The sequence below is a fragment of the Onychomys torridus genome, chromosome 7, assembly GCF_903995425.1.
Source record: "Onychomys torridus chromosome 7, mOncTor1.1, whole genome shotgun sequence".
NCBI classification, from domain to species: Eukaryota; Metazoa; Chordata; class Mammalia; order Rodentia; family Cricetidae; genus Onychomys; species Onychomys torridus.
Window position 1 is genome coordinate 46538870 of NC_050449.1, and position 15622 is coordinate 46554491.

The 15622-nt window shown below is 39.4% G+C and overlaps 1 protein-coding gene across 1 annotated transcript in view; it reads right to left on the minus strand.

Moving 5' to 3' along the window:
* Positions 1 to 1084: 1084 nt before the first annotated feature.
* Ddx10 (DEAD-box helicase 10) overlaps positions 1085 to 15622 on the minus strand; it is a 179742-nt gene continuing 165204 nt past the window's right edge. The window contains exon 18 of the mRNA XM_036193779.1: positions 1085 to 8425. Coding sequence (XP_036049672.1) covers positions 8248 to 8425 — 178 coding nt within the window. The 3' untranslated portion in view covers positions 1085 to 8247. The remainder of the gene's footprint in view (positions 8426 to 15622) is intronic.

Sequence of the window (15622 nt, forward strand, 5' to 3'; positions counted from 1 at the left end):
ATGAAAGCAACCCTAATTAAACTTATTGGGGGGTACACACACACAAAAAAATTCAAAGTAGAAACAGAACTGGCTTGGAAGAAGATCAGTAGGAATGAGATGGGGTCAAGAGAGTTAATGGGAAGTAAATATGAGCAAATACATTATATACATAATATATGAAAATATCATAATGAAACCCTAATCATGCATAACTAATATGTAATTAAGAAAACAAATAGAAGCAAACAGAAAAGGAGAGTACAAAGAGGAGTCAGTGTTTTAATAACATGAGAAAGATAATTCTATAGATAGATCAATTAGGATGAGCCCCAAGAATTGATCTTGGATATACTAACACAGAAGTCTATGGCAATCTAGCAAGATCTGTTTTAGCAAAGAAAACACAAAAGCTCAATAATGGAATGGCTTCTAGTATCCATCTTCCCATGGCAAGCTGATGGTATAATACACATTGGAATTACCCTTTGTCAGAGTGATGGAGAAAACATTATTTGGCATCACAGGTAGGCTCTCCGAGGAAGAGAGCTGACAGACTACCATCCCACTGAAGATGAAGATCATCAATCACACTGGGGAAAGTGGTTGCTGGCCAGGAGCCTCATTTCCATGAAATCCCTGTCACAGTCATGTAGAGAAAGGGCCTGGAGAATGAGGGATGTGACCTGGAGAAGCACCAGAAGCTTCCATCAACAGTGCCTGCTAATGGGGCACATGCCTAATGGGGGCAGGCCAACACCCTGATGGTGCCCTGGTAGACACTGTAAGAGACTTTAACGGTTCTATGTTTGGAAAAACCACTTAACAGTGATTCAGTGGTGAATGAAGAGTCTTTCCAACCAATGATGTTTGATCAAAGAGAGAGTCATATCTAAAAACTGAAGTTTAGTTCAAAAATGGTATTGTACATAAGAATTATCTCTAAACAAAGCTGAAATCTGGATACTCTAAAACTATAAATTCATAGGGGAAAAGATAGGAGATTTGATCTTAGGATAAGAAAATATTTCTGAGACAGTAGCACAGTCAGTAAAGGAAAAGTCAAATACATTGAATATCAAAAATTAAAGTTTTTATTCTTCAAAAGACAGCTAGGAGATAAATGCATAAGAAAGAGAAACTCAGCGAAAAGATTTGAAAATCATATATGCAATAAAGAACTTGCATCTGGAATATCCAGCTTCTAAATTCTCAAAGATTCCTAATAAAAATAATTAGCAAAATATGAAACAGATATTTCACCAAAGAAAGATACAGATATGACACAAAAGCACATGGAAAACCTGCTCTGTTTTCAGTTGTTGGGACAATGAAAGTCATAATGTGATACCACTAAGAATCCATTAAAATGACATACCACATCAAGTAATGGGTGGAGAAGTAGGTCTTTCACACACTATAGATACAATGATAATAGCCACTTAAGAAAAGCATTAGAAGTTTTTTTGTTGTTGTTTTTTAAGGTAAGTGAAGGGATACTAACCCACTCGAACATGTGGTGCTGGCAGGCCTTGAACTATGAGCAACATGTGCCCTAGGACAGCCATGAATTGTCTGTTACTCATCATCATTATCCTGAGGTCAGTCCACAGAGAACTCAAGTCAATGGCATATTCTTTTTTTCTTGTTGAATAATAATTCACTGTATGTGTCATACCACAATTGAACCATTTACCTGTAAGTCAACGGATTAAAACCATAAACTTAATGAAAACATTATGAGATTTTCTGTGACTATTTTTTTCATAATTTGATTATGTGATTTTCAAATGCAAACTTTCTAGATGAAATCATGTTGCAATGTCAAAAGGTTGGATACACTTGGGAAAGTGATTTAAGGTAACAGGGAGGGAATCAAACCTTTAGTTTTAGCTTTTCTTTTTTAGAAGGGACATATTCCAGGAGACATATTTGTCCCCTAACCCAGTAGAAAAGAAAACTTAGTAATGAAGGAGACACCTGAAGCAGTGGTAATCCTAAGCAGACTAGATAGATGGAGTCTGACATACGAGAAGCAGGGGGGACCAGAGCGTACACAGCTCAGGTGCCAGAAGCAGATGGACATCGATTGGCAGCTGGGCAAGTTCTCTTTGGACTGTGTCCTTCTTAGTGAAACCCAAAGCAAGGGTGAGGGAGAAGCTTTGCGAGTTTACAAAGAGAGGGGAGGAAGAAGAAGCAACACCAAAGGTTCACTGAAGAACGGTGGCCCTGAATTTGACAGTGAGGGGGCCCACATGGTTGGACACTCTTCTACTGCTAATGCGTCTGCAAACTTAGCCTTCAGACTTTACACCTACCAGACTCATCCATGCCCCCACCCTTGCTGTCCATCCAGTTGCCGTTGCACTTTGCTGTACAAATGTGTCCTGTGCATCTTTGTTTACTGTCCACCCTTGCTGCATCCCATACTGAGACTGGTACAGAGGTGATGAGGGAGGGAGTCCACAAGAAGCACTTTCCTCCTCCCTCAAGGAGCATCTGTTAGCAGCTAAGTGAGGCAGACACTCCTAGGGGAAACTCTGTCCTTCCTGTGGCTACAGCTAAAATCTTTTCTTTTTTGGGGGTGGGAATGGTGGGGTTTAAGTATGCCCCAAAGTATTCCTGTCCACTATCGAAGATATGAATTAAACATGTTCAAAATGTTCCTCCCTGCCACTTTGACCTATGACCTTAAACCAGCACACTGGGTCATGCACACATAAAGCTGAAAATGCTCTGAAATGTGCCTGCCTCAAATGCTTTTGCATGGGAGCACAGCTCGGCAATATTAGCCACATGCTTCTTTCATTTGGAATTAACTCTGGTGCTTCCCTATCCCCTTTGCCTTTTCAACTCTTAACTCTTGGCCATACTTGTTTGGGCTTCATACTCATCAACATGCGCAGCTACTACATTTGGTTATAATTCCATCTATTTATGACCTGTATCTGTGAGCATTTCTCCTGCTTATCCCCATACACCATTCTCCATCCTGCTTCCTGGGAGGCAATCTGCTCTCAGACTTTTAGTAGGGCTGGATCGGTGAAGGCCACCAACTAGTCTAGCAAAGACAGCAAGGTCAGCATTTACTCCCTTGGTCCTTTTCAGCCACTCACCTACCTGCTGCGTGTGTATTTCAACTTGAAGGTCATAACACAGCTGTGTGTCTACTCTTTCCTACTGGGTTTTAGTCACTAGCTTCCTCAAGTCCTCAAGGTGGGGTAACACCTCTATTAGTAGCCTTAAGGTAGACAAGCTTTTGTGATTCTCTTACTCTGCTCTCTTATATGTAAATAAAGTTTTTATTAACACAGCCCTCCTTAGGATTATCCTAATTTGTGGGCACCATCTGTTTCCTGCTGGGACTTTGATAGAATACCTGTTTGTGAACAATGATTTAATAACTCTGAATTCCATTACAGCCTCAAAAATAGCCATGGGCCAACAGCACCCTCTGGAAGCTTGGTAGAAATGCATAATTCCAGGTCCCACCCGAGACCTGCTGGATCCCAGTCTAGAATTTGAAAATTCCCTGGTGGTTATTTTGTAAGCTGCAACCCAAGAAGCATCACATTTTTTTTTTTTTTCTTCTACATTTTATTAAAGATTTTTGAGAGGGGAAAAAAAGCCACGAAAGATTCACTCAGACTAGTTCAGGTTATAGGATCTCACATCTCAGGCAGAAATGAGAAAGTCTCTGTCTCAGAAATCTAATAGGACCCATGAACAATCGTTAGCTTATTACTCTTGAGAATAAGGGGTCCCTGAAATAAAATGGTTTTATTGAAGCACTGCTGATACTATCCCTCAAAGGACTGCTTCTAAGACAAGTTTCCAGAGCTCCCAGCAGCAAGGGCAAGTACTATTTGGAAAAGTATCTGTTAGGCCAAAAGAGGAAAGAACATTTTCTATTAAAAGATTAGAGGAAGATATACATCGTTTGTAGTGAATCTTCACTGGCTATAGCAAGGACGGGAAGGGCTATGTGAAGAGAAAACTGCAGAGGAGGTCAGCCAGCACAGAGAGGTCAACGTGGTTTCTGGATGGGTTGGTGATGTAAGTAAGGTGTCGGTTTAGGTTTTAGCATACATTCAAGAATGTAAAATGGTCTTTTGCCATTTTCCCAGTCTCCCTTCCCTTCTATCCTTAGAGCCTTCTAGTTAATGTCTGAACATTGGAGAAACTTTTTCTTATCAAACTTCATGAACACAAATACTAGAGAGTCAATTTGGGATAAAAAAAGGTCAAGTACAGGAGTGAGTCAGGAGGTGTATTAGTTTTGTTGTTACTGTGAGCAGATGCCCAGCAGAAACAAGGAAGTACTTACACTGCTCATGGTTTGCGAGGTTTCAGCCCATCATAATGTGAGGCTATCACAGAGGTACTCATGCCATGGCACAGCAGCCATGCTGTAACAGAAGAGGTCAGAACTTGCCAGAATAGACTTCATCTTCTGAAGTTCTACCATTCCCCAACAGTGCATTAAAATTTTGAATTTTATCAATGGATTTAAGTGATTCATAATCTGTTTGACCTTGGAAACAACTTCACAGACATACAAAGAGGTATGCTATAACTTAAGCAGAAGCTTCTCAATCCAATCAAGTTGAATGAAGATGAATCATTGCAGTAGGCCTTGCCCAGTCATCCCTAACTATAATTCACTATTCTCCACATTGCCTCGGCTCCCAAGAACCTCTAGATCTCTTAGGCATGTATTCTTTATCTTCCTGCCAGCATCCTCCTTCATTTATCTATTTGTTTAATTCATAACCTGAGCCCCACCCCTTTTTTTTGGTCCATCATTACACTATCTGTTCTATCCTGTAAACTTCTTCCTTGGTATCTAAATTTCAGTTGAGAGCAAGAATGTCATTTGTCAAATTTGTCTGTTTGGGCATAGCTTTCAGCACCAGTGTCTCTCACATGCTAAACGAAGGGTCCCTCCCCTCTCCCTGCTTCTCTGTCAACTGCTGAGTCAGCCGGCACTGTGTGATGTGGAATGAATCTGCCCTGGGCTCTCTGATCAGCAGGGGCACTTGACCACAATCACATCATGATTATGTCTCATCTTAAGTGATACAAAGCAGGCTTTCAAATCTTGGCTGCAGACTCCTTTCCTTACATCACCACCTCACAGGAACATCTGCATCCTTTGGCAGCCTCTGATATCAAGGCTCAGAGATTACTTCGTGTTCAGGGTATTTCAAGTGTTGTATAACAAAATTAATTACGTTTAATTAAACTTATCCATTTTTTATGGCCCCAAACAAATCCAGAATGCCATGTAAGCTTATGAGATGGCAGCTCTCCAAAGGCTTTTGCTTTCTGAGACTTATGTAATTTTAGGGATTATTTTACACGAGCGAGTCTGATGAATGGCCTTTCAGCTTTGGTTTAGCAGCAAGAATTAGTCTCTGGGTCCTAGAAAATACAAACTGTGTCCTTTTTCTTTCCTAAGGCCCTGCAATAGCTCCCTCCCTCAAACAAGCACCGTGCTTTCTCCATCAGCTCCTTTTATGTCACACCAAAATTATGCACTGGTCCCTTCTCCCAACTAAATGAACGGCAGCAGCAGAGGGAAACCGTCGCTCACAGGTCAGGTACAGAGTGTGCAGCAGTGTAGGACTCACTAGCACACTAAACCAATGGCTAGTCTCACTTAGTACATGTTTCTCTCTGGTGGTGTGCTAACCCAGGACTCAGCGAGTTTCTTGTTCTGCAAGGGTAGAGGTACCTAAGCGACTGCATCTTGGGCCTAGACTGAAGAAATGCCTGTCTCTGGTCCACGCTGTCCAGGGGATGGAGGTCTGGCAGGAGCAGTCCCAGCTACCGTGTACTACTACCTCTCAGACAGTTTTCAAAATTAGCAAAGAACACACTGATCTGCTTAATAAGGATCCACTCGACTCTACAGATAAAACACAACCCAAGGTGGTTTATGAAGCAAATGCCTTATGGTATATCTATCTAGTAATTATATAGAAGCAGCCAATAGGCTTAATTCCTCTTCAGGAAAAACAACTAAAATGGCACAGCATAAAATCAATGGTCAGCTTTCATTTTATGTACTCCTGTACTCGATGACCTTTGAAAGTCTTCAAGGACAAGAGACTGTTTCAGAAACTCTAATTTCAAAATCTCAAGTTTTTAATCCCTGATTTCCTTTTCTGTTAAAGTAATTACAACTAATTTTTATGTCCATAAACTCTCTCTCCTTCCTACAGAGGTGACAGAACAGTGTGTCACACCATACCTTTAAAAGCTCTCTTGGTTTAGGGTGGAAGGTTCTAAGAGACTAAGTCTTCTGGATAGGATAAGACTGCTTCGCTCTTAAATACATAGCAGCTGTGACTGTCTGCATATGACTGAGCCACTCAACATTACATTATGGCCAAGCAAGGGGTACATGAGTGCCCAGTCAGAGCTCAACTACTTACAGCTCACAGATGCTAGGCGAGGAAGTCAGTTTCCTTTACAGATGCGTTCCCTTGTAAGTTGCCCATACCCCAGTGGATGGCCCCACAGTCAAATACTAACTGGACTTAGGAGGAGATGAAGTTGGAAGAGGGATATGAATAGGGAGTGGTGCCCAGGAGGAGCTGGAAGGAAGAGCAGTGAGTAAATTATGATTAAAATATGCGTGTGTATGAAATTCTCAAAAATTAAAAAGTAAATACATTTCTCTTGGTTTACTGTGAGTAGTCATTAAATCAAAACCCTAATTATGAATTATAGGGAAGGTGCCATTTTTGGCCTGAAGGACAAAATAGATGATAAAATATAATCCTGTTCTCAAGGAAACTGTCAGATAACATGTTCATAGAAAAAGGTTGATTATATCACATAACAGACACCGTAACAGAAGAAAACAGAAGGGAAGCATGCTCAGATCTATGGGCTACAGAGAGAACTCCTAGGGAAGGTAGTTGAAGAATGTCATGGCAGAAGACTAGTTAAGAATCTCAGGGGTCTGGGAGAGTACAGATGAGACTCTAAACTCTGAGGAAAGGCTGAAGCTCTGAGAAGAAGCAGGACCAGTCACTAAGGAGGAGGAATCAACAGGAGCAGCCTAGGGAAAGCTGGCAGTCACCATGACTGTGGAAGATGGTCAAGAGGTCACTGAAATAACAAGGCAGATGACCCAGTTGTTCGGAGACAAATACAGACAGCAGCTGGAAGTGCTGAGATACCCAGCTGTGGTGTATAGCCAGCTGTGGTGTATACTCAGCTGTGGTGTAATCGATCTTCCTTAAGAGTCAGGACTGAATTTATAGCTATTACTAAAAATCAGTCCTAGTCTTGGTGTGAATGGGATAGGAAGACGGTTAAGAAAAGAATCCCGAGAGTGGCAACCTATATTAAAATCAATCATTTTACGTCAATGCCCAGATGTTTCCATGTTTTCTTTTTGAAAACTGACAGCATTTGTAAGAAAGATTCTGTCTCATTTTCTTACTATCAGAAACTAGGTGCAGACCCATGATACCTGCTAAAAAAGCACATGAAGAATGTCTTCAGAGGGCTAGAAAATTTATAAATAACTGCCAGTAACCTCCAAATATAAGTGCAATGTGTTACTTTTGAGTAGGCTAAATTAACAATACAAACCCTGCTTCAGGAGTTTGCCACATGTTTTAATTTTATGAATCTATCCTCGAGTGTCTTTCATATTACTGGACATAATGAAAACAATAGTACTTTACATTATAGGAAATATGTTTATTTTTTGTGCACTCAAAAAAAAATACTCATTCTTTGTCAGGGCTGGTCCATTATACTGTTTCTTTGGAGATAATGAAATATACATAAAATTATTAGCCATTTAACAATAACATTAAATTTTCTGTATTGTATGAAAGACGGGTATGAACAAGGGATCCAGAACCTGCCTGTAAAACCAAGAAACAGGGACTAGGTACACAGCTCAGTAGTAGAGCACTTGTCTAGCATGTGCAAGGCCTTGGTGTAACCCTCAGCACTGTGAAAACAAACAGAATAAGCATTTCCAGTGGTGGGTATAGGAGCCTACTGCCAAATTCTAACAGAGCACATACTGGTCAAGTGTACAACACATCCTTACTTTCAGTATGTTTCTTGATGTTTCGAAATCAGTTTGTGAGAAAGAAACGCAGAGATGTGATCATTTCTGTTAGAGCATGTCTCCTCTGAGAATGGGACACATAGTACCTAAGTGCCCCAAAGCTCTTTTCAACTTCTGGCCTACATAATGATGTCCATCAAAGTCCACGAAGCCACAGAGAATATTTAGTTTTGACTTTTGAGCAGGTGTAACACCAGCTCTTCATCCTCTGCTAAGGACAGGCCTGTATCCAAAGGCTCTAATGTTTCCCACTTGGCCTTCTTTCCATGATGACTTCTTGGTAGTATATCGTCCACTTCAGGGTTACTCCTTTTCCTCATTCCTTGCTTCTTCTTGGTGTCACTGGTGGGAACAAATCCAATGATTTACTTTATAAGTAATTAACCCAATATGAAGTTAAAACATTTAAAATGGGACAGAATAACCCAAATGCAAAACAGATAGTTGGTAAAATGACATTATACGAGACAGAAAGAAACCAAAATACCATGACACTTATGTCATAAATATACACCTTCCCATTGGTGCATGGTTAGAGGGCCTATCATAAAACAGGCATATACAGGGTACTGCATAAACTATATGGCAGTCAATATAATAATGACAAGGAGCTCTGGATATATTATTCAAAATTTGAAGACACTGAGAAACTCCTTAGATATGTCAGACTATAATATATCCCTTGTTTTTAACACATCAAAGTATCTCTATTTGAAGTTAAGCTACCCTTTAGGTAGCAGGCTATAGAGGCTATAGATACAGATAAGGGTATCAGGTACTACTTCTAATATTAGCTGGATTATGTTACGATAAAGAGCCTAAAGTGTCAAAAAGCACCAAATCAACTTCCTTCCTTTAAAACTGCAGACCTAGTGTGCACATAGAGTCTTGAGAAACTGAGTGCTGTTGGATAACCCTGTACACATCCTGCATACCAACTATTAAAATAAAACTATCTTCTGAGAAGGGGAAAAAAAATCACTAAGTGTATTCAATAAAGACAAAACACAGGGCAGATGAAAGGCTACCTGAGTTCAAACCTGGAAACTCACATGGTAGAAGAAAATTGCTTTCTGACTTCCACAAGTGGCCATGGCATAGTCGTAAGTCAATAAATGTATTTTAAAGAATCTTCAACACTTTAAGATATCAAATTCAAGATGACACAATGGAGGGCATGGGGCAAGATGGCAGCTGAGTAAGAACGCTGACAGTCTCCCCTCCACCCACTCGCCAAGTGGAACAGCTATGTACATGCTAACTGATCAGCACAGAGCTAAGGAAGTCAGCAATCACTTCAGAATAGCTCACTATAGTAAAAGGACATTTATATAAACCATGTGGTAACCACAAAGCAAACATCTGTAACTGACAACTGCAAACAATAACAGGAAGTCAACTTACAGCAACAAGGCAATTCCCTGACTACCAGGAAAGACTGTGAGAAAGTAAACACAATACTAGATATTTTATACAGAAAAGTCCCCCAAATACCAACAAATTATTGGAACTAATCAGTAAACTCAGCAAAGATACAGAACGTAAAATCAACATATAAAAACCAACAGCATTACTCTATCTCACAATGAGTTACTGAAATATAAATCAGGAAGCCCTCCTATTTATAGTTGTCCTAAGAAAGAAAACATCTAAGAATAACACCTACAGCGAAGTGGCTTGACAATGAGACACTAATGGGAAGCTTTTTAAAAGGAAACAAAAAAGTAAAATTTGTTCTATATTCATAAGAGTGAAAGAATCAATATTGTTAAAAATGTCCAAAGTGACTTCCAGAGTCAACATGATCTCCATCAAAGTGTCAATGTCATTCCACACAGAAGTGAGGAACAATTCTCAAATTTACATGGAACTAAGAAAAAATTCCTAAAATTTACATGAACCCACCATGAGGTGGGAGAAGGAGAGAGAAAAGGGGGGAAAAGGAAGGAGGAAACTAGGGAGGGAGAGAAGGGAAAGGAGAATGGGAGGAAACAGTAGCCAATCAAATAAACTCTGAAGTTTTATTATTTACTTAGAATTGTTCTGAGAATTAAATAAAACCAGGTAAATAAAAACATACAGTAGTTCTTAACACATTAACTTTCTGCCTAAAAATTATACCCATTCAAAAAATTCTCACAGTGGCTGTATATAATAACCAGCAAAAAATGCTACATAAATATCACATTATATTCCAACTACATGATGTATTAAAAAAAGAACGAATTGTTCAAGTCTGAATGGACTCCATTACTGTTTAGAAGATAGCCAGATCGAAAAGTGAAAATGCCTAGTCAGCATATCCATTATAACCAGCTGGAAGCAAAACTAGAGATAATTCCCCATTTACCTCCCAGAATCCCAATGCTCTGACCCGGCCACTTTCTTCCCCAACAGGGAAAGGCAATACGATACAATGCAGTATTCAAAGCTCAACTTAGAAAGGGTGCCTGAAGCAACCAACAAGAAAGACTTCAAAAAGAGCTCAACCAGCAAAGAATTTAGAGAATTTTTGTATTTTTAAAAAAGTAAAAGCTTTTTAAAAAGATAGTCACAATGCACTTAGAAGTGTAGGCAATTCTGTGCCGATCCCACTAGGTTATAGTGTCATCTATGACTAGATGATACAGACACGCTGGTTTTGTCCAGCTTGCACACTGAGTGCACCTGGGAGAGGTGCACAGAAAGCTTCATTAGTAGGCTCTACTAATGTATCTTCCTCATGTAATGTGCTCCTGCACATTATATTCTCTGCAGGAAATAGCTGCTTCAGTTCCCCCCCCCCCCGAAAGGAAAATTGAATATGAATGTTGCCTATGTTCAATTAGCAACTGAAATTTTATGAAGGCATTTTATGATTACTTTCTATAGCAAATAAGTAGTGGTATGAATAACAAATCATCTGGTAATAGGATGGGGATTCTATAGATAATCTGCCACAATTTAAGCTCTAAGAAATAGTAATCAGAAAAGCAACACTCTGGTTTCATCAGAAAGGTCTCTTCCCAGTGCCCTCAGCTTTCTCACATCCTGCTGCATTTGGCAGAGACCTCTGTCCTCTGAGCACTTGATACTTGGTGGGAGCTCATTGGATCTAAGGAGGGGCTGGGACTTCATCAGTTAGCAAACTAATACAGGCCATGTTCAATTAATTTCTTGGTTCTTAGATTATTTTCTACAAATCCTAGAAAGACGACTTATGGCCAAGAGTTCTATCAGGTAGCAGACAGCAGCTGTGATGGTTAATACTGACTGTCAAGTTGACAGATCTAGAATCACCCATGAGACAACATGAGCATACCTGTGATGGAGTTTCTCATTGGGTTAGGTGAGATGGGATGATCCACCCTAAACTCAACTCCAACGTTCCATGGGCTGGGGTCATGGACTGAATAAAACTGAAAACCATCTGGGCATCAGTATTCACTCCTCTCTGCTTCTTGACTGCATATGCAGTATGATCAGCTTCCAATGACCCTGCTGCCATCTCTTCCCAGACATAACTGATTGTGCCCTTAAAAGAACTCCAAGCTAAAGCAAACCATCCTTCCCTTAAGTTGCTTATTGTCTGGTATTTTGTCACATCAACAAGGGGAAAACAAAACAAAACAAAACCTCTCACAACAACACAGCAACACATCACCAGTGTCATTTTGCAAGTAGATGGAAAAACATCCTGAAGATACCGAGGCTGGAAAAATGAAAACGTAGTTCACTCCAAAACAGAAATTTACAATATGAGCTCCATAAAGTAAGTGAACTCCAAAGAACTGAAGGGGGTAAAGCGGCACACAGCTACTGACAGCTAGGTAGTGGCCTTCAGGGCGGACAGAATGTCTGGGTTTGAGTTCCACCTTTTAACCTCCTATCAGAGCCCTTATAAAGGATGGAAAGTGCTGGCATCTTTCCCCAATCTTCAAATGTTTGAGCCAAGGGTCAGGTAGGACCATAGTACACTTGACAAAGCACATCATAAAATGCAAAAGGAAGGCTTAGCTTGGAGCACCAAAATGCTATTATCAAAGTCAAAAAATTCACAGATATTAATCTTTTAATAATCTAAACCATAGAGACTTCATTAGTAATGTGTACCTAAAGATCAAATCATACAACTAAGTACAGAGTAAAACATTTTCATTTGATATGTGGTATGAATAGACAGCAAGAAGGAAATCCAATGACTGAGACTTGACTGAAAACAGCAATACAAAAGCATCTCACAGTACCTAAACCAAACACCTGAGCCAATTATGAAGAAAAGAGAAAAGTGGAATGTGATGTTTTAAATGCTAATATGTACTGGTGAACTGATTTTTAAATGGGACATAACTTTCTTATTTCCTAAAATCTCTGAACCCCAAACTCAGAGATCTTCTAGAAGCTGAACTTATTTTTCTGTAGTTTTGATTTTCTGGCTTCAACATTTAAATTATTTTCAGACAATTTAAATTGCACATCCTACAACACAAACAGCATCTGTGTTAAACTCAAGAGCAACAAAGGATTGGGGGGCACGAGACCCCAGTCTGCACACTGGATCAGCATCCCCACCAGCGCTCTCTCTTGGGAGTAAGGTATCTCTTCCTCGCTGTCATGTCTGGCATTTAAGACTCATCTCTGTTTCATCATCTTCCCTTCGAAGGTACACAGGTACTCAACTGGCTTATTAGTATGGATCTTTCCCTTGAATTCAATACAGCTCAAATTGTTTATTAGTCATTTGGCACCTAGGATTGTTACTTACTTATACTAATGTGATTTTTCTCACCTGTACGCCATTTGGCAGCACCTTTAAAAAGTTTTAAAGAAAGCATGCCCAGAATTTTTTCCCTGGGAATCTTGCCCAAGGCAATACTTAAGGGTATGCTCAAAAATTTCTTAAGAAAGATATTTAACATAGAGCTATTTTTAATTTTGGAAAGTTAAAAACCCCCAAATCCAACCCTAAAGGATTAATTCATTAAATACGTTATAAAATTAAACATGATATTAATTAGCTACTGCAAAATTTTCTTTCTGAAAACTGAAAAAAATTAAACCAACACAGAATGAATACCCATCCACATTTTAAAAATGTATGTGTGGAAAATGATTTGGAGGTTTATTTTTAAATGTTCTTTTTTGCTAATACATATATCTTCTACTTTTTCTGTAACCATCCTATATTAGTCTTTGAAATAAAAATTAAATTCAAAGTTCTAAGTAGCTAGGTCATGCTTACTATTCTTTGTAATTACACAAAGATTCAAGGCACAGTGTGAAAAAAAAAAAAGGTTCCCATCAATAACCTAACTTAGCACAGAAACAGAGAAACAGTAATGGATGATGGTTGATTTCATTAGTTTTTAAAAAGCTAGGAATTGTAGTGCACCCCTGTGATCACAGATAGCCCTTGCAGGTTGAGGTCTGGACTATATAATGAGATTCTGTCTCATAAACAACAGAAGAAATAAAAATATATAAGCTAAATTACATTCGAGCCTTTGTTTAGGCCCCCAGAGCATCTCCTCTTCTTCCTGTAGTCATGTGTCACCTTTAGCCTCCTTCTTGCTAATTGGATCCTGTAGTGGACTGGAATGGCTATAAATTCTTATATGCATAACCTACCATGAAGTTAGCATCAGTCAGGACACATAAATAGGTAGAAGAGTGTTTGGATGAAAAGTAGCTGAAAATATCCTCTGGCAGGAATACAGATAACTATAAGATCATTATTATACTATTAGGTTACATATTTAATTGCCCAAAGTATTCATGATTCAAATTTCAAATACTAGGATAAATTATGGGTTGGGAATTTAGCTCAGTGGTAGAGTGCTTGCCTAGCAAGCACAAGGACCAGGGTTCGATCCTCAGCTTAAAACAAAAACAAAAACAAAAAAAACCTAGGATAAATTATTTATTCTTTTCTTTTTTTATTAAGAAATTTTCTATTCATTTTACATACCAACCACAGATCCCCGTCTCCCCTCCCCCCATTCTGTTTTTAGAGAAAGCTGTCAACAGTTCTTCAGACCTTCATTCAGAGAGGGCTTTCCGAATACTTCATCTAAAGTGCACTTCAATTCTGCCTTCACTAGTTATTTCTTCCAAGGCCCTCATGACCGACTGTGTCCTACTTTCTGCTTATTTCTTTATGGTCTGTCTGTCTCCCAGCAGTATAGGCTCTATGAGAGCTAGGGTCCATTCTTTTTCACACTCTGCCCACTATAGAGTCAATTTTCAGTTTATTAATATCTACATTCATAGAGTAAATGCTGAAGAACCAAAAGAGGGCACTGCCCAGGCTCTGGTTTTGTAATGTGGACATACTCTCTGTATATCAAATACATCACATGGCATTCATTTCACTATATCTTTCATTTCAACCAAGGCAGTAGAATATTTTTGCACACTATTCTAATGTAGGGGCTAATATTTTGAATATCAAGCACTTAATGAACAATTCTGAGATGGAAAATAATAAAAGGAGACATTCCAGACAACATCAGTCTACCAATTGCATGCTGATTTAGAATCTCCTAGCAGCTTCACCTCTACTAATCACAATGATTACCGTGCATCACTGACCCACTGCATTTCATATCTAGCTTCCTTTTACTCTCATTAGATCTTCAACAATAATCTTGCAAGTTGAGCATTATCATTTGGTTGACTGTGAAAACCACTAAGAGCTTAAGTAATATGTCTAAGCTCCACAACTTGTAAAAGAAATCAAAATTCAAAGCTTTGACTGCAGGAAAGCCAGGATTTGTTGTTGTTGTTTTAGCACAGAATTAACTTCCCCAAACCCACACTTCTTCTCAATGTCCAAAACTACATGGAGTGGTGCATGTGAGTCTCTTGGTTCACAGCACCTCATGTAGCTCACATATCACCACTCGCTAGAGCAACTGCTTTTGTACTATCAGTGTTTATGAGATCATTCTGCAGAACCAGACAGAGTTTAAATTCCCATGTACTGATAGGGTGTCGGAGCCCAAATTACTCAGGGTCAGAGAATCTGAGCTTGCTTTACCCAGCAGGGCTGCATAATGGATGATTTGGCCACTGGCATGTTTGCCAGGTATTTGGAAGATTCTACACGTGGTTCTACGGTGTGTTCTGATTTTGCAAGGAGGTCTTTTGCCTCTCCCCCTGGCATATCATAAAAAGTCCTTTTAAATAAACCTGTTGGGTACTGACCCAGGTCCTCCCGAAGCTCTCTCGTGTTTCTTTCTTCTCGTCATCTAGGTCTCTTTTTCTGTCTGACGGTTTCTTATCCCTCTCTCCTCCACCTGAGAACCCTTCAAAAGGTGGGAGCTGGACTCCACAACAGGGAAAGGCAAAGAGGGGGAAACTGACTCAATGATACACTTTTCCATCAATCAGAAACATAATGATGTTGCAGTTCTTAGGAAGCTTTAGCCAGCACTTACCGGAGTCAGAAGGAGGCGGGGGAGACAATTACATATTACAATAGGAAGAACAAAAGAAAAACTGATACCTGCCATGAATATAGTTCACTGATCACATTAAACAGCATATTTTAAAATAATG